Source organism: Malus sylvestris, chromosome 10 (genome assembly GCF_916048215.2).
Source record: "Malus sylvestris chromosome 10, drMalSylv7.2, whole genome shotgun sequence".
Lineage (NCBI taxonomy): Eukaryota > Viridiplantae > Streptophyta > Magnoliopsida > Rosales > Rosaceae > Malus > Malus sylvestris.
Genome location: NC_062269.1, coordinates 37882400 through 37907617, shown reverse-complemented (window position 1 = coordinate 37907617; position 25218 = coordinate 37882400). Strand labels below are relative to the sequence as shown.

Here is a 25218-nt window from a genome sequence, read left to right as displayed (position 1 = left end):
ATAACACATCGATTACGTACTCATACTTTTCCCACCCGTAGGTTTGTGCATGCTCAAATATATTTGAAGGTGTTCAAACCCTTAACTCACTCATAGTTTGGCCCTTAATATGTCGGTATTGGTTGAAATTGAAGCCTAGTCCAATACTCCAATTAGTGTGACCTAGAAAAGATCAGGGCCAGTCAATTGTAAGATTGGTCAAAGTAGGCAATTTGGTCAAGTGAATGTGACCGTTTGATATTTTGTTTTGGGGAATTTGCACAAACACCATCTAATTATTTGAAGTGTCTGCATTTGCCACCTAAACTAAATCTTTTGTCCAACACCACCTAGGCTTCAATTTTGGTGCCAATGTACCACCTTTGATGATTTCTATTGAAATTTTTCGTTAAAACATCTTCTTCATGTAGGTCAGATCTAATTTAATCTTTTAATTTAATGAAATCTCAAACTAAATGAAAATTTCTAAAATAACAAAATAAAATATTGAAAAGAGAAGAAGAAAGATAATGAAACTTAGTGACCTTCCTCCACCCCCACGCCTCCACTTGCTGGATATTAACCATCCATGTTCTCAACAGCACAATCGCCACTACCACTATTCAAATTCCACAACGCTCGTATTAAATACCAACCTGATCTCACAATTCGGAGCCTTCAGACCCCAACCCGATCTCAAACCTCGCGGCTCATAATCTCATTTCTATGACCCCCACACAACACAACCTAAGTTAGTCTTTTCTCCTCCTATGTGTTTCCTGTATTTTCCTCCCCAGCTCCACTTGTCTATATCCCTCCTCCACTTCATCTTTCTCTCCTTTCCTGACTCATTCTCTCTATCTCGACCTTTTGCAATGTATTTTCTAATTTTCATCCCCTTTGCCTTCTTTAATTGTTTAAATAAATTTAAAGATTTTGATTAAGGTTTTTTTTCGATGAAAATCGACAAAATCACCCTTAAACTTAACGACATAGCTAGCAGAACATAACAGAGATGTCAATTAGCACAAAATGAAAGTCTAATTGAAAATTGAACAAAAAATTTAGTTTGGGTGGTAAATAAACACATCCCAAAAAAATTCAGGAGACATTTGTGCAAATTTCTTTTTTGTTTATATGGACCACAAATACAATTATCATGACAAGCCTAATCATAACCTTATCCCCAATCCACCCCCACCCTCTCTCTCAAATTTCCCATTTTGCCCATCCCTGTCTTTATCATGTAATCACTCCTGCCTGGCTTTATTGGAACATCAAAATATAACTCTAGAAGCAAAGCGACCATGTAAAATGCTGCTCATGATTCAAAACGACCCCGTATTCACTCGTAGCTGCCGCGAAAGTCCGAGGCCGTCACCCGCGACCTTAAAAAACCTAAACACGTGTTCAGCCCCTTGATTCCGGAGTCAGAACGAAAAGAAAAATCAAAAGAAAAGCAGTGGCACTCTTCGTAATTATTGTCCTTATCCAGGGGCTATTACATTCACCCACTGTATTTAGCTCGCCCTCCTCCAAAGCCCCCTGCTCTTCTCTTCTTTGTGTAATAAAACCGCTCGGTCTCCACCAAAAAGGGCCAATCCCGGTTCGCCGGCCAGTTCGCGCCACCGGTCCTCCCCACTTGCCGGTCGATCCGTTTGGTTCCCCGAGAAAATTAATCAGAAACGCTGAGCGACCGAATGATGACGTCGGGAACGAGAATGCCGACGTGGAAGGAGAGAGAGAACAACAAGAAGCGGGAGCGGCGGCGCCGGGCAATCGCCGCGAAGATCTACTCCGGGCTTCGGATGTACGGAAACTACAAGCTCCCGAAGCACTGCGACAACAACGAGGTCCTCAAAGCTCTCTGCAACGAAGCCGGCTGGACCGTCGAAGAAGACGGTACCACTTACCGAAAGGTGCACACACAATTCATCCCTCCCTCTCTCTCTCTTTCTCTCTAAATTTTCAAAGCATTTTCAGCTCGAATGCGCACGCTAGCAAATCTGCTCCGGCGCAGTTAAATTGCGCCGGCGGCGTTAGTAGATTGTTACCGATCCGGTTTTTCTTTTGTGCTTTTGAAAACTCTCGATTAAGGTAGCATAAGCGGCGGAGCTCGTGATTAGTCCGGTGCCGATCGTCGTGATCGACGGTTGAGATTGATTCGGTTGCTTGATTTCTTAGTCAATTCTCTTAGCTACCGGCGCACGTTAGCTCGTGAACGCCGAGAGGGGTTGCGCGCACGGAGCACGAGGTTCTTCGAGATTCGCTTCTGCAGCTGCTTTCGATTTCTTTTCCGGAACACGATGAACTCAAAGACTCAGAGACCTGCAGACCTTTTTGTGTTCCCAAACTACCCTGCGAGACCGGGGAAACGACCTCCCCCGCGTACTCGACCATGTCGGCCGTTCGGGTTTCTCCAAGGGTAGTTTCGTCATTTGGCTTTTTTACCCACCGTCAACTTTCACATGGCTTTAATGCAACTGAATGTTCTTTCGACTTTTTTTTATTTTTCATTTTTTATTTTTTTTATAAACTTCTTCTGAGAATCTGCAGATTCGAGTGAAAGTGAAAAGACCTTTTACTGCGGTAAACTTACCGTTCATCATGCACGAAAGTGCCTCTTCACGCGCCTACACTCTCCGTTAGACTGTGAGGGCAGTTCGGTCTTTATACACCCAAATGGGTGCGACGACCAATGACTTTTATTTTATTTTATATTTTTGGAGTTATACGGCCTGTTTTCCGAGATTTGCGGGGCAATCGCCAGCAGTACTTTTCCGTTAGATTGAGAACATGGCATATCATGGTCTGTGGGCCGGTGCTCTCGCCCTTTTTTTAATCTCGGTGTTTATTTTAATAATTAGTTTTTTATTCAGAAAGTGGAATTTCGCTTAGCGATTAAAATATGAAACTTATTACATATGATTTAGTGGTATTTATCTTTATTTAGTTAGAAATTAACTCACGTAAGCGTTAGAGTTGATACTTGTTCTGATGGGTTCGATACCTAATTGTACTTAGCAATGTTGTGATGGATTACCTTCATTGTGGCACTGCGAGTGCATTGTATGCGACTTTGTAAATATCTTTATTTGACAAAAAAAAAAAACATGGGTTTTAGCTATAAATGTGAACGCGACTGTGGCAGGAAAGCGTGTGCGGTGGGTTTTTTGAGATGGTGATGGAGAGGGAACATGTTGGGAGATGGCGTGTCGTGGAGGGGCCGTGTCACCAATATGCATCCGCTGTTTGACATTATTGCTGCCTCTTTTAATTGTGTCTTACTTCTGAATCTTGGTGCGATTAGTCAAATTACAAGCATGGCCTAAGTTTCCTATGCTTGTTGGACTAGGTCACCTCACGCGATGATTGCTATTGGAACATAGGATGTGAATCTCGAGTGTATGCAGGTTTTTTTCCCCGGCTACTAGCCAGATTGTAGTTTCATAAGACTTCATCATTAGTTCGATGCTTTTTCGAACTGGCAATGACTATGGAAGTGATGATTGTAGAACTATGCTCGTTTGTGTTATCCTTTGGTACAGAAAACATAGCTGTAAAGCGTAATCGATAAAGGACAAATCTTTCTGCTTCGATCAACTATTTTGTCTGTTCAAATTTAGGAAAACAATGCATGAAACACAGTTAATGTAGCATCTTTTCAGCACCATATTATGTTCTTTGTCTCACCCTACTTTATGTGTTCTTTGTTGTAGGGATGCAAACCCGTGGATCGCATGGACATAATGGGGGGTTCTACCTCAGCAAGTCCATGTTCATCGTACCAGCCAAGTCCCTGTGCATCCTACAATCCAAGTCCCGGCGCATCCTACAATCCAAGTCCTGCCTCATCTTCCTTCCCAAGTCCTGCCCGCTACCATGCAAATGAAAACGGTAATGCTGATGCGAATTCTCTGATCCCATGGCTTAAAACGCTCTCATCAGGCTCATCCTCTGCCACGTCCAAGCTCCCCCAATTCTTTGTTCAAGGGGGTTCCATAAGTGCTCCAGTCACCCCACCACTGAGCTCCCCAACTTGTCGAACTCCTCGAACCAAGAGCGACTGGGATGAAGCAGTGGCTGGCTCAAGCTGGGCAGGGCAGCATTACCCTTTCCTGCCTTCGTCCACCCCACCAAGCCCCGGTCGCCAGGGTCTGCCTGATTCAGGATGGCTTGCTGGACTGCAAATTCCTCAGAGTGGCCCATCATCCCCAACATTCAGCCTCGTCTCGAAAAACCCTTTTAACTTGAAGGAGGCTTTGTCAGGTGCAGGGTCTCGGATGTGGACTCCTGGGCAAAGTGGAACATGTTCCCCGGCCGTTGCTGCAAGTATTGATCACACTGGTGACATCCCAATGTCGGATGGGATGGCAGCGGAGTTTGCATTTGGCAGTAACACAACAGGATTAGTGAAGCCATGGGAAGGTGAGAGGATTGAGGAATGCGTATCAGATGATCTCGAACTTACGCTGGGGAGCACTCGGACCAGGTAAGTTGGAGGAACCGATTAGAGGCGAAATGGATCCAGCATTTGGAGAATTCCTCGACTTTACCGGCTTTGTTTGTTAAGGACTTACGTTGGCGTTGAAGATAGAGCGGTTTGAGCGAATAGGGTTAGAAGATAATTGTGTGCGAGTCTCTTGATTGAGATTCTTGCGAAGTTTCGACTTCATTTCTGCTGGGTGTTTCAGTTGATGAGTTAGTAGTACAGAGAGTAGGAGCCTTCCTTCTGTTAACAAAAGAGGACTAAAAGTTAAATTATAAATAGTTCATGGTGGTGTTTTTTTGCCCCTTCTTTTAATTTCATTCCTCGTCAAAATTTTCTTATCATTTGGAAGGATTGATACATTTCCATGTTTGTTTGGTTTCGGATTTTCGATTTATCATTGAATCGGATTTCAGATGTGAAATGTTCATCATGTATCGATATCAGTTGCGTTCGTAAAAAATTATGAAGATTTTACAATGTAAGTGGGTATATTAACTCATTTAGATTTAGTCGAAATTAAAGAAAAATATCTCAAAAAAAAAAACTCGAAAAAAATCTGCAATGAGTTCTGACACATTTCTGTTTTGAATCGGTAAGTATCATCATTCATTGTTTTCCTATATCTCGACGATATAAAGTAAAGTTTGCATTTCAACCCTTTCCATATTTCCATATTGATCCTTGATTTTTTGCATATCTCAACAAAAAATATCGACAATTTCATAGATATTTTAAACACTAATCTCTGATCTCAACGAGTGACAAAACAAGTTTCCCAACTGTTCGGGTAGGAAATCTGGTTGGTGGGCGTTCTTGGCTCAAGCACACAGCTCCCTGAGGAGTTAGCACTTTGGTTGATTGTCAGGCTCCTGCTTGTCACAATACTGCAAGAGGAGAACAAAGTTAGTTCTGAAGGGTGCATTTGTGGGGCCTTAGGTGTAGGCCTTGATGCTCGCAATCAAAACCAACTAGGTGCTTAGGCGTGCCATTGCCATCTCTGTATGGCAAATGTAGAACAAGTGTGTTTTAAGCTGATTACTTGCGCCCCAAATTATTTCTGACTTCTTGTTTATTAAAGGATTGTTGTAGATAGGTTAAGTCTACATTAAGTTCTTTTCTATGCCTTGAGATCAAGGACTTTTAGTTATCTTGTATGCTCGAGGGGTGAAGGTTCATATATAATCAAGTCATCAGTTTAATTCATTCCAATTCTTGAGAAAACCACTAAGTGAACCAGATCTGAAAACTGATGGGGCTTTGGGTCATCAAAGGACTGGAAATAACTTGAATATAAATTAGGGAATACATTATAACACCATATATGTTAATTGAAAGACAAAAACAAAGAAAGTCAGGCAATATTTCACCTTGTCGGGTAAGGTTAAACGTCTTGAGGTATGTTCTCTTTGCAGTTTACAAAAGGATTGAGTAGTAAAGGAGATGACTGGAAACGAGTTTATACACGAGGGATCGATACTACATCATTTAGGAAAAGGTAGCAGAGCTTTTACATAGACAAAAATGTCTTTCTAAGGAAATCTAAGGCTAAAAGGATGTAGAGTCTGGACAAAGCACGTCTTTATGGGTATTTGCTTGGATGAGAGACAAGTTGTTTGTTTATTTGTTTGATTGATTGAATGTCCTTGTCTTTGGGCCACCTTCCTCATTTTATAAAAGAATTAGTCCGGCTGTCTGCAGCTTTGTTCTTGTCCGAAAGCAATTGAAGGGTAGTGACTCATCATTATTTTACTTGTATTGCCACTGAAAAGTACTTTTGGGCTGATAGTAGGTTGATTTTCATCAGTTGTCACTTCTCTTGTAAGCACCTAACCTTTGCATTAATGGGGGAGCGCCAATTGGTCTTGAGATGGACAGCCTGGGCTTGGTGCTGGGCTTTGAGCGAAACTCTTCTTATTGAACTCTTTTGGGCTTTCTCTCATCTAAGCCCAAAGTTAAATATTAACACAAACACCCACAAAATACTACTTTTGCTGATTTCTTTTGTAAAGAAATACTGTTTCTGTAAGTTTTGGCTTTCTCCAAAATAAATGTTACATTTACAGAGAGAAAATGACAAGGCATGGTTTATATACAGTGGCTCCAAATAAGGAACATTTTTCGCCCCTCCCTTGCAATGGCCCCCGCGTACACGGTAAGTCCCAGAAAATGTTTTTCACGGGCAAAGAATGGCAGCAACGAACCTTCATCATTGGAAAGCTTCAGGGCATATATGCACATAATGTACAAACTTCAACGATTTGTTTCCCCATGATCACCCGGCAATCTTCAGCGAATGATTTGGGGTCACTGCTCGATCTTCTGATATAGGTCTGCAAGAGCACGATAGAGAGTAGAAGCGGCAGGGGGTTGGGGCAACGAGCCAAGAAGAACATTTGATGCAGTTATTGACTGGCTGCCATAAAATCGAGAATTCACTTTCGTGCGGGTGGTTACAATACTACCTTCCAGTGAGCATCCAACAAACGCACCTGCAAATCGAAATGATTGGTACGATCATAAGGAAACCACTCAAAATGGAAGATGAAGAAAAAGAATAATGCAAGAAACTACAGATAAAACATCGTGATGCTGATGTATGCTACGTAGATAATTGAAATGGTATAAGGTGAGACATAAACAATGCATATGAAAAGCACCTTTACTACAGCTGTATGTATAACAAGCAGAGTAACCGCCATCTCCAGCTCGAACATCAGCTTCAGCTGCCCTTCCAACAACACCGACTGCAGCACTCAAACCGGCTCCTACTGATACATGCACATTGCCACTGAATGTCTTTACAGCTTCACTTGTTCTCAAAATAATGATAAAGTCTGTCAACTCCCCTCCAGCCTGCAACCAAAAAGGAGGCATGAGGATGGAGTTTTTAAATCCTTAGAAAAATGCAAAACACATGCTGATTTTGAATTGGAATTCGGGAATAAGGACCCAATTTAAAATAGACATAGACAACACAAAAAAATTTCTAAAATGGTAAGTAATTATTTTCTGAAAACTGCTTAATCTTAATGATGTTCCTCCATTTTACTAAACCTTAAGTGTATACTGAATGCAGGTATGAACCGGCTATCTCTGTCATAGTGGTTGCTAATTGTAAGACCAGAGATACAGTGAAATAATCGTACCTGCGCACCCCAACCTATACCGAATGTAGAAACAGCAGATGGTGGAGACCAAGAGCCATCTTCTCTACGAGCAATCACAACTCCTGTACCGATATTGTAGGTAACCATAGCTCCAACTTTCACAGTAGTGATTATTGCAAGGCCTTTTGCTTGTCTCAGAATGGAATCTGGAATCGACTTCTCAGGCTTTAGTGAACATACCTGAGGCAATTAATTCCATGAGCAGCATTTATAGAAAACTCAAGAACGTTAGGAAGACAATGTCATTCAAAATTTATGAATACATGTTAATATCCTACAAATAACGATATTCATGAATTCTCCAACCGTCGTTTATCATCCATGCTGGGCAAAATTGTAGCCCACATTTATTTAAGTCAGACAAGAAAAATATAAGGCCTAAGCAAACATAGTCACTAAGATATTGGGCTTTCTTAATGCAATTAGAACAATAAGGCAAAAGCCTTTTGAGGCAAAACCGTAGCTAACTGGCTATTAAAACAGCAAGCATCAAAATATTATTTGTTCAACAGTAATGACACTAAAGACTCTTACCTTCTTATAAACACGAATTGCATTTGCTGCCTTATATATCTCATACTCCATGGAGTGTCCCCAAGGAATATTAATCCATGACCTCAAAGTACTAAGGTCTGTAAGATCTTGGGTTGGAACCTGGGCAGCATGGCTTACTTGGTCCATTAAGTATGGTTGGACAGACTCTAGTCGTACACAGCATACATCACAGACTCGTTGGGGATCTGCAACACGGAACTTTGCCGGCATCAAACTCCTTCCCTTAGAACAGTCACCACAAAATATTCCTCCACAAAACCGACAGTGATGCCTAGAACACATGATTGGATGAAAGTGCACACCACAAAGCATACAAGAAGATGCAGAACTATCGGCCAACCATTTTGGTGGGTCGGCTTCAATGAGTTCTCTTACATTAGCAAAATTTGCATCTGTGAGTGTTTGGGCCATTTCTTTCCACGCTTGATCAAGGAGATTACCTGACATCCACGAAAGTTTACATCCGTACGTATCAGCTGAAGCTAATGAACCTACTTTCCCACGGGCTGCAAGCAACATTTCTACCATCACATCCCACATAGTCAGCTCCTTCTCTTCCCCAATGCACTGGAACCAACCCATGTCACTCTCGGGAAGGTATCCCCCATTAGAGTAGAAACCTTTGCCCCACTCATCATGCTCAGCTTCCCACATAGGCGGAACAGAAACAGGTATCCAAACCCCCGTTTCTTCAGAAAGTGGAGCTTCATAATAGAAGTATTTTCTTTGCTCCCCATTCTCCTTCCCATGAACCTCAGAGTCACATTCTCCAGATTCTGTCACTATTCGATCATCATTATGCTTCTGCTCTCCGTGATTATCAACTCCATCATTCTGTGATCCACAAAACAGCACCAGTTAGCGTTTCATGTATCCAATTTCGAATAGATTCAAACTTTCAATTCAATAAGTAGCGCACCACAAGCACATAGCAATATTTACAGGCAGCAAAATCAAAACCTAAAATTATCAGAAAGACCCAGTCACTATATTATTTTCATAGAAACCCTAAAATTAGAACCACGAAAAACCACCGAAAGACTGTAACTTTCCCATCTCTCCGAATTGAATTTTACTTCCGAACCACGAAAAGGAACCCTAAATCCTAACTGTTTTCACAGCTGAGGCAATACCAACTAAATTTTGGGACTTCATATCAACGAATATCAAGATATACACAGAGCGTAGGATCAAATCCCAAAATTGAATAGAAAACTTAAACACACACTATCAAACAACATTAAAAAAAAACCCAATTCAATTTAAACCAATAGAGAATTGAAATTACCGGCGGAGAATGGAAATTCGAGCGGAGGGTGCCTCCCTGAAGTGAAAAATCCGAAACCCCAGAAGCCAAATCGTCGGCCTCAACCTCAGAATTCAGTTTGCGGGGACCGTCCATTAGTTTAATCAAATCAAGCTTCGATCTTTAATCTCTATGTTATTCGTGGGCATATACTGATCATCAAGGAAAATCGCAACGGATTCTGTTGCCAGGATGAAGAAATTAGGAGGGAGAGAAATCGAAAATTAATAAATTAAATTTGATTGGGAAAGCATAGAAAAACAATAGGATTGAAAATGGTTAAAGAGTAGAAGAAGGAGGAAGAAGCTGTATTGTCGTGTAGGTCAGTGTTCCTCTCTTAAACGTTTCCTCCTCTCTATTAATTCCGGGTTTTATTTCTGTTAATATACTTCTATTTAATTAATAATTATTTTTATGGAAAATAAATAATAAATAATAAATAATTATTATTTACAAGGTAGTGTTCTTGCTTCTTACATCCCCGCGAGCGAACCGGCAGCAGAGAGTCCGAGGCAGCGACTCACCATCTATGGCAACCGAGTCTCGCGGTCCGAGTTCTAAAGCCGCGAGCTTTATCCTGGTCCTGGTCCTCTTAGCTACTCTGTACAGCTCGTGCCACGGTGCCGAGTCTCGGATCCGTCCGGGTCGCGAGCTGTCGGGCAGCCAAAGGAGGAACAACGGCGGCGATCAGAGTCAGATCCAGAACTGCAACGACATGTTGTCGGAATCGCAGTGCTCCCGCAACCCCAAGTGCCGGTGGTGCCGCAGCGACGTCCTCAACGACATGTGCTTCCCGAAGCTCGAGGCTTTGCGGTTGCCACTTCAGGTCTTCACTTGCAAAATTGACTACTCCCGACTCAGCAGAAATCATCAGTAAGCTTTGAGTTGATTGATTGAAGTCATTTGCTTTTCAAATCTTTTCGGCTTTGATCTAATTGTTTAATTTGTTGAGTTGAGTACTGAATTCTGCAACTGCATACTGCGTCTTGTGATCTGTAAATGATGTTTTGTGAAATGAAATTGCTTCTGTTCTTCGATTGAAGATCTGAGTCTTGATGGGATGTGATTGAAATTGTGATTGTTGTGGATTAGAAGATTGTGGTTTTGCTCATTGAAGAATTGGGATTGGTGGCGATTTTCGCACTCTCATTTTCTCGATTTGCACTCTCGTCCAACGTGGTTTTGTGCTTTGGTAAATGAGCAAACGGAAGGAGAATCAAAGCGTAAAGACAAACGGAGAAAATGAGAGTGCGAAAGTCGCTACTCTTCGGATAATAAGGAAGTTTGAGTTGTAAGGTAATGTTATACTTGGAAAGAGATCGAGACACATTTTGTAGAGTTTTGTGAATGTTTTCATACGGAGGATTCTATAAGTGAACTAGGAAGATAAATTACGTAAGGACTTTGCTATAGAAAAGATCCCTTCAAGTGTAGGGCAATCGGGTTTTGGAATCTTTGGTTGTCACAGCTCCCCGCCCGGACATGTTTGAGGGTTATTTATTTAGTTGACAAAATTTTCTGTGAAGCCAACCAAAATTTGAACCCTGCAACCTCAGCCTGTAGTAGCACCACTCTGAATAGGAGTTGGTGTATGTTTGCCCTAATAAGGCATGCCATAGGTTGTCCTACAAGTCTTGTGTGGGCGATACGATTGTTTTGTAGTTCTGTATGTACTCGGCGACTTGAGGGGCAAGAAGCTGAAAAACAGTTCCAATAGATCCCGGTGTATTTGTATTTTAAGGTGAATTATAAATGAGGTCGGAAATGAGGAATGGTGGTATATATCTTCACTGAGAAATCTTGGATATGGTGGTAGTATTGGCGTGTTTCGATTCATCTTATTATTGGTTTGTTGTACCACTTCGAAAACTTATTCGGTTTGTTGTAGAGCTGAATGCTAAGAACAAGGAAAACAAAAACGAATAGAGATTCGTTTGCTCGAACGAAGCTTAGATCCTCTGCTTTGGCCCTTACCCTCAAAGACGTAGTGATGATAGACCTAAATAACAGCACAGGAAATGTGGGGTTTGGCATTAAATCCCGGGATTCCATAGAGCTAAATTGCAGGTCAAGAGTGGATTTTGTAACAAAAATCTTTGCTTCCTAAAATATAGGCCCTAAAAATGCGAAATGGAGACAAAAATTGCATGATTGCAGTCCCACATAGTACTCAGTAGCAAGATTTATTACATTCATCTCTATTTCGTGTTCTTATTTTATTGGAGCGATATTTAGGGAGTGTATTCAATTGGGATTTTGAGAGATTTTAATTCTTTTAATCAAAATTTTAGGGGGTGTATTCAATCAAAATTTTAAGTGATTCTCTGAAATTCAAGGTGTATTCAATTAGAATTTTAAGATAATTTATTAAAATCCTTAGAAATCCGGATGTATTCAATTAGGATTTTAAAGAAATTTATAACATTCTAGGTTTATTCAATTAGAAATTGATTCTAAAGAATTTGAGAAAGTTAAGGAATTTGAGAGATTTCATAGTGTATTTTAAGCATATATCTCACATTTTCCCATGAGATTTCAAAGGAATTGAAGATTTTATATGAAATCTCTACAAATCAATTAAACTTTATAAAAATCCATTAAAATCTCTCAAATTCTCAATTAAATACACCCCCTTAAGGTCGAATTTCGGTGCCTAAGCCATAACACTGCAACAAGAAATGAGTGAAGGATTTTGGTACCGAAACACTGCAAGAAAATGATTGGAAGTGTGTACCATGTCACAAGTTAGCCCAAACACACACAAATGTTGAAGATTTCGATTGCGTGTCTTGAGCGGACGAGTGACGTACACATCCACCTAAGAATCTCTCAAACATTGCAGCAAGAAATGATGATCAAGATTCAATCTTTAAGCAATGCACAATTATAAATGACTGAGCAACTGAGCTGTGAGCTGAGAGCTGAGTGTACAATTCAAGCCAAATCTGGTGAAAAAAGAAGAGTCCCGTTGAACAATGCTTGTTCAACTTCAACAAAACAAACTCGACGGAAAATGAATCCCGTTGAGTCAAACGACATTCACACTGCTTCGCCGTCTTTCGATCCACCGCCGTCTCTGCCGCCAGTGCTGCCAAGAAATTTCTTCACAGCGTCCCTCATATCTTCACAGTCCAACCCTTCGAAGAACTCCACCAACCTCCCCAGCTCCCGGTCCTCCATGTCGTCCACAAACGGACGGACCGGAACGGCATTGTCCGGTTGAAAGACGTACGAATTGGGATTGTCGTCCACAATCACGACCCGGCTCAAGTCCCTCCCCAACCCGGACAAGTCCTTCACGAACTTCCCGTCCACTTCTTTACAGGCGTCCCGATATAGCCGGTGTGAAATCACCCGTTTCTGGTCCAACCGGTCCAGCACCAGCGACGCGTACTCTCTCAACCCCGCCGTGAATACCACCACCTCGTACTTCGCCCCTAACTTCCCCAACAACTCGTCCACTCCGGGACGCTTACGAACATAAAAGTTCATCTCGATTCCGTCGATCCTCGGGCGCACTATGAAATCGAACTTCTCCGGCGGCGGGTCGGCCTGTGCGTGCACCAAGGTCTCATCCAGGTCGAGAAACACCGTCATCTTCTCCGGAGAGAGCAGCGGCGTAAGCGGTGGCTCGAACAAGAGCTTGCGACAGAGCGGGTTTCCCGATCCGGGTTCAGATTCCGTCTCCGCCTCGTGGACTTGGGCTTTCTTGAGGATCTTGAAGCCCCTGTGGCGGTTCGGCGTGCCGATTCTCGCAAGTTTCGCGAAGAGCTTGACGAGGCGGCGGGGGCAATCGAAGAGGGAGGCTAACATTGCGGAGGAGGCCGCGACTGCCTCCTTCTTGGCCGAGGACTTTCCGCGATTGCGTCGCCTGTTGGCATTCTTCTTCACAATCTTGGACACCATTTCCTCAAAATTCAATTTCTTGCTTTCCCAATTACTTCTGCGAAATCTTGATGAGAGAAAGCAAGAGACTTTATAAGAGAAATCAAGAGAGAGAAGCAGAAATAGAGAGAGAGAGAGGTGGGGTTTTGAAATGAAATGGTGTGTGGGGAGTTTGGGGGAGTTTTTAAACTTTAGGTTCGGTGTAACGGTCGTCAGTGTAGGTTCGGGTCCGAAGCAGAGGCTAAGTGGGTTTATTTTGAAGGGGGAGCGGTGGTCGTTGGTTTGATTCGGGGGCTTGGCTGGCTGCCAAATCTGTTTTTCTTCTTTTCATTTTGAGAGAACCTTCTATATTTGTTCTTTCCTTGGATGAGGAAGCTTCTGTATTTGTTAGAAGAAAGGCAATATTGGTGAGATCGAACCAGTACTAGAGTGCATAAGCATGATTATTTTTCGTCAATGTAATAAAAAACCATCTACATAAGCTGTATTTGTTGGGTGATAATGTATTGCAATTATTAATTTTTAATTAACCAATAACTCAAAAGAAAATCAATTGTACGAGGTATGAAATCAGTACATGGGAATAAGATATGGAAAATTATTTTCCAAATATATACCTTAAGGAAAGGGTTCTCAATTTTTACTATTAAAATTTTTTTTTTAAAAATACTAGTTGGGGTGCCAACTTCATATTGAATTTCATCCCTTCATATTATGATTTTTAAATTTTAATTCATAGATTATATTGAATTTTTAAAATTTTATCCTTTCAAATATTATTCTCTTAAACTATTAGTCATATAAAAAATTATTGAGGCATTGTACCATAAAAATTGAGGCACAAAACGTTTTAGCCTGGTAACATTGAAATTTCAACATTAACAAATCGGTAAATGGTTTCATATTGATTTTTATTTTTTTATTTTTTTTGTAACGATAAACTATGAATGGAGACCTTAATATACTTGAGATCATTCATATTCAATGTGGAGCAGACTCCACAACTAATTCGAGTTTCTTGCAACAAAATATTTGGAGATCCCTTTTTTGTCGGTCTAACATGAAGAATCGTATGGTTCGATAAAAATACCAAGAAAATAGGATTTTTTATTTTGTTGTTGATTTCTTGAAAGAGGGGATTGTTGAGTTTTCATAAGATGTTGACAGGATGGTTATGGAAAATGTTGTAAATTTGTGTATTATATATTGAGTCACATAAGTATTGTTTTTAAAACGCATTTTAAGCTAGAAAAACGTAGTGAGAACAGAGTTCTCAAAATTCTTTGAACGTCCTACCCAAAATTTTAGGAAGTTTATATAGTATGGAGAAATTACCAATATAATAGGTTTTATGAGAGTTTTTTTTTAAGAGTAATGCTAGGGAGACTAAATTTAGAGACTAAAATTGCAAACTAAATGATGTGTCACTAATAGAAATGAGCATATCTATCAACGCTTAAGTAATAAATCAATCATCAACTTTTATGTTCTTTAGTTTCCAAAATTTAGTCTCTAAATTAAGTCTTCCTAACCTTACTTTTTTTGTTTTTTTAACTTTGCAACATCGATTAAATATCGTGAGTAATTAGAAACAAAACTAAAAAAAACACTCTTGCTAATTAAATTTCAATATTATTAGAAAAAAGTGTGGACTGATGCTCTGCGAAAGCACATTACATGAAGAAGTAACAGAAACAAACAGAACATCACCACCATCCTCGTCCGAAACTCCAAAATGGGAATTCCAAAAGGCTGAAATTTACGTCGACTCGTGATTTCCCGCGCTTTTGATGAAACGATCAGCACCGGAAGCTTACACGTGGCGTCCATCAACTCCAACTCCAACTCCAACCCATCACCATCGTCGGCACCGTCGTCGTCATCAGATGATGAAGTTATCGACTCGTGATATCCAACAAACCGCCTCACGGCGTCCCTAATGTCGTCACAACTGCGAGTCTCCTCGTCCTCGAAGAACTCCAGCACCCTCCTCAACTCCCGGTCCGCCACGTCGTCCACAAAAGGCCGGATTGGGACCGCGTTCTCCGGCTGGAAGCAGTACGCGTTGGGATTGTCGTCGACGATCACCAGTCGGCTCAGGTCCCTCCCCAATCCGGATAAGTCCTTCACGAACCTACCATTTATCTCCGTACACGTGTCCCTGTAGAGACGGTGTGATATCACCCGCTTCCGGTCCAGCCGGTCTAGCACCAGCGTTGCGTACTCGCGCAACCCGGCCGTGAACACAACCACCTCGTACTTGTTCCCTAATTTCTCCAAAAACTCGTCCACGCCGGGACGCTTCACGACGTAGAAAGTCATGATTTTGCCGCGAATCTTCGGCCGTACGACGAAGTCAAATTTCTTGGGCGGCGGGCCCGTCACGGAATGGACCAGTGTCTCGTCGAGATCAAGGAACACGGTCCGCTTCTCCGGCGAAGTCAGCGGTGGGAGCGGACGGCGTTCTTTGGTTAATTCGGATTCGGGTTGGCCCTCTCGGGTTTGTCTTTTTTGAATGAACTTAAATCCTTTATTGAAGCCAATGCGGGTCAGCACGATAGAGGAGGCAGCAGCAGCTGCAGCCTTTATAACTGAGCAGTTGTGGCGGTGGCGCCGCCTTATGCCGCGACAGCGGTTGATGGACATTGGATTTATGTCGATTGCGGCTTTCTTCAAGATCTTACACACCATTTTCTTTTGGTTTCTAGACCTCGGAAGCAAGGGTTAAACGCTACTTTTTTTTCCCCGGAATTGATCGCTCGAGTCTTCTGAATTCAAGGTGAGAGAATTTGAAATGAAATGTTGGAGAAGTTGGATTTAGTAAGAAATGGAGTGGAGAGATTTTTAAAATGTTTGGTTCGATGTAACAATCGATAGTGAAGGTTAGAACCGTAGCCTATGTGAGGTTTGAGTTTGTTTTAGCTGCGGTTATTTTGTTCGGAGATAATTGGTTTGTTTTAAGTTACGAGATTTTGCATGCATGGTTTGGTTATTACAGTTAACCGTCTAGGGTTTTAGTTTCGTAGTGAAGCTATATATCACTACCAAGTCTAACAAATTAAGTACCTAGTAATCATCCCAATTCGCCTTCCATACTTTTTGGTTTCTTTTTATTCTTTTTTTGAATTCCTTTAGAGCAAGTCCACCGGGAGTGGATAGCCCGGCACCCAGCCAATTCCCTCTAGCCCAGTCCAATCGGCTAGCTAACAGTCCAAGTCATCCCATAGGTCGGCCCAAAATGTGCTGAGCCAAGGCCCGGCCTATGTGACGTTACATGCCGTTTTAAATTTTTTTTTTGCACTAGGCACGTGGAAAACACCCATGCGTGGTCGCAAGTGGCCAACAACGTCACAGAGGCGGGGCCCACTGTGCAAGCACACTATAAGGTTCCGGCATGGGGGCATGTGGCTCCTCTTTGTCCGTTGGATTTCCAACGGTAAAAAAAATTTGAAATTTAAAATTAATGGCTACTGACGTGGCACAATGAGGACAGTTCGATTTTCAGATCAACGGTCTAGATTTTTCAACCAATTTAAAAAAAAATTAAAATGTCAGAAATTAATAATAATTTTTTATAAAGTCAGAAATTAAAAATAATAATATTTTAATAAATTTGACTAGGCTATTTTTTAGGGGTGGAGATGCATTTGGCCTATTACTGTGTATTAGGGTCTATCACTGTTCACTGAGTGAATTAAATGGGCTGAGTGTTGGCGCATTTTTTAAGGGGTAGACTTGCTCTTAACAACATTTGTTTTCGTGAGTAACCAAAATCAAAACTGAGAACTATCCCATCAGAATATAATTGAAGGCAATTAACACCCCTCAACATCGAGTTCAAATCTTCTACACCCATTTTGTATGTGACATCTTTGTGGCTTCTCTAACTTTTTGACACTTGTTCCATAATGTAACACCATTTAATTGGTGAAAATTAAATAGTGTTAAGTTTTGTGACATGTGTTAGAAAAGTAGCTAGAAGAGTTTTATTTCATAATGTATACTTTTTTATTCCCTAGATATACATGTCATAATATATACTTTTTTATTTCATAATGGAATCAATCTGGTACAAGTATTCCCTAAGTGAGTAAGGAGATGAAAATGAAGTTTGTTTGTATCATACTTGACCAATCCCGAAATTACTGAGCATCGGTCAACGTTATACCGTCAAGGACCCAGAAGAGTTTCCCTCCAACCAGGAGGCCAATCACAGCGCGACATGTGTCGACATCAGAAGCTAATCATAGCACGACATGTGTCAACATCAGAAGCCAATCACAACACGACACGTGTCAATGTCAGAATGAAACTAGAAACTCTTTTCTATAAATATAGATCATTCTCTCACAATATGTCCTAATGTCATTTGTACTAAATCATTCACTAGTACTCACTAAAGGAGAGCTTGAACCTATGTACTTGTGTAAACCCTTCACAATTAATGAGAACGCCTCTACTCTGTGGACGTAGCCAATCTGGGTGAACCACGTACATCTTGTGTTTGCTTCCCTGTCTCTATCCATTTACATACTTATCCACACCAGTGACCGGAGCAATCTAGCGAAGGTCGCAAACTTAACACTTTCTGTTGTACCAAAGTCCTCACTGATTTTGTGTATCAACAAAGTTGCTTGACGATAATGGATCAAAGGGAGTAAACCACAAAAACAGTGTTTATGAAAATTAAAGGATTAGGCGAGTTAAAAACTACACATAAAACTTGATCGTCGAACTATAATAATAGTCTTACTCTCTTATTTGTGTAAAACAGAAAGAAAGAATCAAGTAAAAAATACAACATTTGCTATTATATTATTTATTTCTTAAGCTAAAAATACCTTTTTAAAGAGAAATATTACAAGTCAACTTTTATCTAGGTAGAAAATTGTTAAATCAAATAACCATAATTATTTCATTCATATTCTCCATGATTGTATTTATGTATTTACTCTCTCAATTTTACCTTAGTTTTATTTATTTCATTTGTGGGCAGCTGGACAGCAAAAAGAACCGAGCTTCGGCCACAAGTGTTCTGGGCTTTGCATGCCTTGTAAACAAGGCCATCATTTGGACTCCCCCGACATAACATTTCTATGAATCAAACTTTATACCCAAAGGTCCCAAGAATGAAAACGAATTAGCACTTACATGATGATATTAATAGCCATTTTATTCCTCAATTTGATCTTCCTTTTCATTTTTGAGGCACACCGATTGGAGAATATGAATAATATTTGTGTTCTTCCATTGAGGAATGGAGATATTTCACATTTTGCGAGTAATGTATCTTTTATGTATAACATCATAATCAGAACCGTTTTATTTCTTAATCTTCATTTGAAGATCATCATTATAAAAAATTATTTGTATTGAATATGTTACTCCACATTTTGCGAGTAATGCATCTTTTCTGTATAAATAAATGGACGGTTCATCATGAATATGTTACTCGTTACTCACCCGTCTATTTGTTTCATACATTTGGATGACTAAACAATCTACAATTCAAATGCTTTAGAGATGATCTTCAAATGAAGATTAAGAAGATAAACGGTTCTGATTCTGAAATTTATACTGTAAATATAAGTTATTCGAAAGAAGTGAAATTTGTACGATAAATTTGTTTGATTGCTTAGTTTCTTCCACAAGCCGGAACAAGAAGCAGGCAGCTATAAATTCGTAAATTTAGGGTTCGGTAAGAAAAAGAAGAGTGGCTAGAATTTTTCCTTTTATTTTCATATTCATGAAGAGAAAGTGAACAACCACTTTTCAGAGTATCGATAACAAGTCACTTTTTCTTTCTAGCAATATATCTGTTAGCTTTCTGTAATTTGGCCTGAGATTTTGGTAAGGATTTCACAATGGAAAGAAGAAAATGAAGAAGATGATATCAGAGAGAACCCATATGTCACAGAGCACAAGTCATGCCATATGTGTTTACATTCTCATTCCCGCAAGAATACAAAAACATAGATTATATTCACACATCCCAAATTACTTCATTCACATTCTTTTATTTTTTTTAATATTTTTTTGATATTCTACACATCACTAACACTTGATAAAAAAATATTAAAAAACTAAAAGGGCGTGGGGAAGTAATTTAAGATGTGTGAATATAATCTCTTGTACAAAAATAGCTATTTAGGCTAGATAAGGGAGAGCCTATAAGCTCATCTCAGCCATTTAAAGGCCTTGTCCTATAAAACATTGCCACTTGCTCACATCTGAACCTATAACAACTAAAAGTAATCTCAGCCGTTAATTTGTAAATAATTTCAATCCACATCAATTTTACAATAGTTAAATCAGTTTAGGCCTTAATTCCAATTAATGGCAGAGCCAACATGAGGTTATTGGTTATCCTTGATTCCAATAACTTTAAAAACGTCATGTATATTTGTTTGTGTATTGTATTTGACCCCTATAAACAACTAATTAAGGCAAATTAAATTACAACCTCCTTCTCCTACTTCTTCTATTTTCTTCTACCATATTGGTTTTCTTTTTCTCTCTTTTTGTGTGTGACTCTATTGTATGCATCATGTGCTGGATGAAATACCTTAGTTGACAAGCATTGGTAGTCTTCAACTTACTCCACCATATCCTGAATCCACCCTTGACAAGCCTCTACAAATAATAGTAATTGTTGACATATATTGACATAAGCTTTCATCATATGTTGGCAGGAATTGACAGATGCTTACTAGGCCCTTGACGAAATTGCCAATAAAACTTTTTTGATTGATATTATGACCTCATTATTTGAAAATTCTAACTTTACCATTTGATTCCAACAATATCAACACAATAGGCGATTATTTGCCTTCAGGTTGAGAAATCTTGTAAGTGTCATAGATTATATACAACTATTTGTTAGATGAATACATAAACACAAGTACAACTAACCTTCACCTTCGGATCTACCCCTACCCAAATGGAATTGGATCCTCTCTAAGGCAAAGCCTCGGGATCCTCATGACCCAGCAACAAGGACCATTGGATTTTGATCCAACGGCTACAAACATGGACTTCATGTAAAAGTTACAATAATTATAGTTATTGGATCAAAATCCAATAGCCCCTGTTAGTGAGTCAAGAGGATCTCGAGGCTTTGCCTCGGAGATGATCCAATTCCTACCCAAATAAACATAAAGATATCAATAAATGAGGAAAGCAAAGCATAAGAATGACATCATTGGAAAAGCATGCAAAGTTGACTTGACCACACTTTTGCATATTTTTTAATTTTTTTAGGTAATGTGAGAGAGACTTTCAATTTAAATAACTTTTGTAAATTATATGACGTGATTATTAATGATTTAATTATTAATTAAATATAAATTAACGTGTTTATTTTTTGTTAGTGATACATCACATAATTTACAAATATAACAGAAAAAAAAATTTACCTAACATTACTCATTTTTCTCAAAGTACATTGCGAACCCAAAAAATCAGTAGCATAATCCGACAACCATGATAAGTACGCAGAAAAAAGACTTGACCAAGCTTTACTAAAAAGAGTGTGTATAGTATCTTGCTAGTTGAAAAAATGGAGATAAACAAACAACCAACCAAAAAGTATAGGCAAATTTCTTCACAAATTAACGAATGAACGCAGGAAAGTGTTACTTAAGAGAGAGTCTTTGCCTCCCACTGAAACCAACAAAAGGCTTTCTAGTAACTTCATGTCTCCATCAATCATTACTTGGCATTTTAATTGAAGCGGTATCTGAGAATGACATAATTTATCACTTTAATTCCTGAAATTTGAAATCGAAGTGGCCCTTGAGTTTGCCCACCATCAATCATTTTGGTCATTTCAAGAAAAACATTTGTTAAATAAGCACTAAAAAGACAAAAATACCCTTAATTTAACAAACAATGGGCAAAATGATTTGACAAAATTTGAATGTGTTTTTGTCATTGTGGTCCTTACTTAATAGAGATTTTTCATGGAATGATCAAACTGATTGATTGTGGACAAACTAAAGGACCACTTTTATCAATTTTAAATCTCAGAGACCGAAGTGAGGAATTATGTAAATCTCAAAAACTATTTTGGTTCAAAAGCCTTTATTATTATTCTCTCTTTCATTTGTCAAATGAATTTAATTTCCATTCCAAAACGAAAGAAAAAAGTGTGAATATAATCTTGTGTGAAAGCATCAAATTACCAGAATCTTAGTCCAACACCTAAAAAATTGGTATAACAAATGGGGTGGTAAGGAACCACATGGATGTTGAAATGGTGAATAGTGGGAGGTTAGATTGTGCATGCGCATTGAACAATGGATTGGGTTGTATCAACTTTCTCTTGTTCATCATTTGGTTGTTCTTTTGAATCGAGTGGAAGATTGAAGACAAGTTGATGTTTGCATGCACTAAGAATTGTATATTGATAATTAGATTTCATCATCATGGGTATCTTCGATGGAAGATGCAAAAGGTCTTGAAATGAGTATTATGCATTTTTTCTTTGTCGGAAATTCTTCAAAGGCGGAATGCAAATTATCCATCTTCAACAAAAGATGTAAAGAAAAATCTAAATTTTTATTCTTTTTTACATGTTTTCATGATAAGTCCCACTAATTAAAGAGAGAAAATTAAATTATATCTCAATTTTACATCCCTCCTCCCATTGAAGTAAAACTTTTATTTACATTTGTTGGAAATGTAAAATGGGATGTAAATATGGTTTTAGCATTGGGAACATTTTTGCTCACCAGACACCTAATTATTGCATATACGTAATTATTTGTCATGTGTCATTTCACTTAACTCTAATTAATTTTCACATTAAATGTCTTTTTCAATTCTGAAATTTTTTTTAACTAAAACTAAGTAAAAAGACACATGACAGATAAATAGGTGTATAATGAACAGACATAGAGGTTCAAAGTAGCGAAAAAAAATTATCCCTTTAGCATCTCAATTTGCGTTCGTCAAGATGTCCTAACTAATGAGGTCAATGCAACCACAATTAACTTTCTGTTACTTCATAATTGGGTAATTAAAAGGCACTTCATGCAAGGTAGTTGTTGACTAGTACTGAATCACCACCGTGTCCTTTCTACAATAAATATATTTGCATTTATTATTCATCAAGGTCATGTAAATTATATATACATTTTTTATATAGAAAAAAGTTTTAATTGTAAGCAATGTTACTACTTTAAGTTAGATTATAAAAGGAAAGAGAGCGAGGAACTTGAATTTTAAACACAATGAGTTAAAGATGAATATCTTATTACTCTTAGTTGGACAATCTATCACTTGTAAATTATACAATATTTTAAAATATTAACGATCCAGTTAAAAGTATTGAGTAATTTTCTCGAACCAAGGACAAAGTAAATTTAGCTAGCACCAGGAAGAATGAGTAAACTATCGGATGGTCTCTAATTCCATGGCCATAGCTATTTGAGGATTTTGTTAAAGTAGTGGCCAAACTATTAAACGGAAGTGGTGGATGTTAAGTTGAAATGAAAGAAACACGAGTACCTTAAGATCCAACACTAAAATTTATTGAGTTGGGTGGTTTATATTAGAAAGGGAAAATTGACATGCAACTGCACATGATAGAAACACCCCTACAAATGGCAGAATCGATAATACCTCTTGGTAGATAGCTTAAAGTTAAAAGGCTAAAAAACTTAAGAAACAAAATCTTATATCGAATAAAAAAAAATAAAGACAAATCCAATATTTAATCCGATGCCTTTTCGACTTGTTATAGGCATCACCTGCCAAAGTGTCGGTTTTTACGTAGGAAGGACATTGGTTTGTCATTAATGCCTATAGCCTTTTTTTTGTTTGTGGTGGGGGGGGGGGGGGGGGGGGAGGGGTATTTTTTATCACCATCATTTAGTGTGATGTATACTCACCACCTTATTTATCACCGTTAGATGAGTTTGAATTTAGAGATTTATGTAGTAGATAGGCACAAATATCAAAATTCAAACTCATCTAGCGGTGATAAATAAGGTGGTGAACATACACCACACTAAATGGTGGTGAGCAAAAATGCATTCATTTTTTGGATGGTGAACTCATAGATTTTTTAGGAAACAATAGAGATTTTGTTGAGAATGAGTATTATATTGATAAGAGAAAAGATTTTGTTGGAAGTTTTGAGACTCTTGTCCCACATTGGTGAAAACAAGATTCCAAAGTACCTTTATATATGTTTTGTCTTCTACAATATTAGTTATGTGTTGGACCACTTGGAATGGGAATTGACGCTTGGGCCACCATTTCTGTGGATTGGGCTTGATGATTATACCATAATATTAATATAAATTAATATTAATTAATCAAGACAAGGGCCTTGATTGAGAGTTGTAAAGCTTCAGATACATCCAAAAGGTATTTGAAGAGGTATGAAAGAGTCTATATAACTGGAGTCTTCAGTTCATTATCTTTCATTTTTTCTTCTTCCTTTTCTTCCGTACAAACTTTCCAGAGAGAGTAAACACACAAAGCAATTCGCTAGAATTCTATAATTCAGTGCGGGTTGTAGGATTAGGTAGTTGTATCTTGGTCAAGCAGACGTTATAGAACCACAAGCACAAGAGTGGGACGGAATTACTGTTCGAAGGACATAGCTTTTACGCTAGCCTCTACCTTATGTAATCAAGTTAGTACTGTTGATATTCTTATATTAATTTCTGTATTTATTGTATACTTTTCATTCTGTATAGCAAGTACTTTTTGTGAAATAAAATTGTGAATTTCAAGTTCTGTTTATTTCTGTTATATTGTTTATTTCTAAATTGTTCTCCAACAGATTTTGCATGAGTTTATAAGCAAGTGAGGGTAATTTTTATATTGTCAATTAGATTTATAGTGGAATCTCAATTTCCCTTATGGTTGTTGAAACCAAAATCCCGCACATCCACAGGTGGATGTGTGATTCAATCAAAATTGCTCAGATCTCCGGCGAGGGGAGAATGGAGTTGATTGGGCAGCATGATTAAATCTAGATCAAACGACATATATATCTTTAGAGAAAGAGAATCGAATTACTGGTGTAGTTTTATAAAAAAGATTATGTATGATGTGCAATACGTCGTAATAGATCATTGACAAATAGCCTATGAGATTGTAGGAGATGCTTTTCCATGTCTACACACAGACGACGACGTGTAAAGATTATATGCATGGTAGAGAATGTCCATCCTCATAGAGAATATGAGATGATTGGATAGAGATCCCTAGTAAATACCAAGGCTATAGAATTTATAGAGATGTTGGGAGTCCTTGTAGAGAGTAATTCCAATTAATTCGGGAAACTATCGAGGATGGATCTAGAATAAGATATCCAATCTTTCTAAGATTATGATTACTTGCCTAATCACTAAGATATCCTAATTTGACTTGAATCAAGGTTTCCTTATGTTAGATCTCACATCGCCCAGGGGAGTGGATCCTCTATGCCTTATATGTACATGTCTACCTCCATATAGCACGAGGCATTTTTGGAGCTCACTGGCTTCGGATTCCTCAAGAACTTTGAAGTTAAGCAAGATCGCAGCGAGAGCAATCATAAGATGGATGACCCACTGGGAAGTTCTCGTGTGAGTTTCCGGAAACAAAACCGTGAGGGCGTGGTCGGGGCCCAAAGCGGACAATATTGTGCTACGGCGGAGTCGAGCCCGGGATGTGGTGGACCCAAGTTCGGGATGTGATAATTTGGTATCAAAGAAAATCCCTGGCCAGAAGTGTGCTGACGAAGACGTCGGGCCCTTAAAGGGGGTGGATTGTTAGATCCCTCATCGCCCAGGGGAGTGGATCCTTTATGCCTTAAATGTACATACCAATCTCCA

At 39.0% G+C, this 25218-nt stretch overlaps 5 protein-coding genes across 5 annotated transcripts; 2 read left to right on the top strand and 3 right to left on the bottom strand.

Moving 5' to 3' along the window:
- Positions 1–1400: 1400 nt before the first annotated feature.
- LOC126585689 (BES1/BZR1 homolog protein 4-like) lies at positions 1401–4783 on the top strand. Its single transcript, XM_050250166.1, has 2 exons — positions 1401–1898; positions 3699–4783. Exons 1-2 carry the CDS (start codon positions 1680–1682, stop codon positions 4473–4475), a joined length of 996 nt encoding a protein of 331 aa, XP_050106123.1. The 5' UTR covers positions 1401–1679; the 3' UTR covers positions 4476–4783.
- Positions 4784–6451: 1668 nt separating this feature from the next.
- On the bottom strand, positions 6452–9827 carry LOC126585688 (uncharacterized). Its single transcript, XM_050250165.1, has 5 exons — positions 9482–9827; positions 8173–9027; positions 7618–7818; positions 7129–7324; positions 6452–6960 (listed from the first exon to the last, which is right to left on the bottom strand). The coding sequence occupies exons 1-5, from the start codon at positions 9593–9595 to the stop codon at positions 6776–6778; spliced, it is 1551 nt and encodes a 516-aa protein (XP_050106122.1). The 5' UTR covers positions 9596–9827; the 3' UTR covers positions 6452–6775.
- A 66-nt stretch (positions 9828–9893) lies between these two features.
- Positions 9894–10541, top strand: LOC126585691 (uncharacterized). Its single transcript, XM_050250169.1, has one exon. It carries the CDS (start codon positions 10029–10031, stop codon positions 10374–10376), a length of 348 nt encoding a protein of 115 aa, XP_050106126.1. The 5' UTR covers positions 9894–10028; the 3' UTR covers positions 10377–10541.
- A 1637-nt stretch (positions 10542–12178) lies between these two features.
- On the bottom strand, positions 12179–13544 carry LOC126585690 (uncharacterized). Its single transcript, XM_050250167.1, has one exon. The coding sequence runs from the start codon at positions 13403–13405 to the stop codon at positions 12539–12541; it is 867 nt and encodes a 288-aa protein (XP_050106124.1). The 5' UTR covers positions 13406–13544; the 3' UTR covers positions 12179–12538.
- Positions 13545–15019: 1475 nt separating this feature from the next.
- LOC126584749 (uncharacterized) lies at positions 15020–16075 on the bottom strand. The gene has a single exon (XM_050249077.1). The coding sequence runs from the start codon at positions 16073–16075 to the stop codon at positions 15020–15022; it is 1056 nt and encodes a 351-aa protein (XP_050105034.1).
- Positions 16076–25218: the final 9143 nt, after the last annotated feature.

What these genes read in the sequence shown, in the direction of transcription:
- LOC126585689 (XM_050250166.1), top strand. Translation starts at nt 1,680, where the DNA reads ATGATGACGTCGGGAACGAGAATGCCGACGTGGAAGGAGAGAGAGAAC. An exon ending in ACGGTACCACTTACCGAAAG is followed by an intron (nt 1,899 to 3,698) that starts GTGCACACACAA and finishes TCTTTGTTGTAG; the next exon opens with GGATGCAAACCCGTGGATCG.
- LOC126585688 (XM_050250165.1), bottom strand. Translation starts at nt 9,595, where the DNA reads ATGGACGGTCCCCGCAAACTGAATTCTGAGGTTGAGGCCGACGATTTG. An exon ending in CAATTCGTGTTTATAAGAAG is followed by an intron (nt 7,819 to 8,172) that starts GTAAGAGTCTTT and finishes TAATTGCCTCAG; the next exon opens with GTATGTTCACTAAAGCCTGA. An exon ending in GTATAGGTTGGGGTGCGCAG is followed by an intron (nt 7,325 to 7,617) that starts GTACGATTATTT and finishes TTTTGGTTGCAG; the next exon opens with GCTGGAGGGGAGTTGACAGA.
- LOC126585691 (XM_050250169.1), top strand. Translation starts at nt 10,029, where the DNA reads ATGGCAACCGAGTCTCGCGGTCCGAGTTCTAAAGCCGCGAGCTTTATC.
- LOC126585690 (XM_050250167.1), bottom strand. Translation starts at nt 13,405, where the DNA reads ATGGTGTCCAAGATTGTGAAGAAGAATGCCAACAGGCGACGCAATCGC.
- LOC126584749 (XM_050249077.1), bottom strand. Translation starts at nt 16,075, where the DNA reads ATGGTGTGTAAGATCTTGAAGAAAGCCGCAATCGACATAAATCCAATG.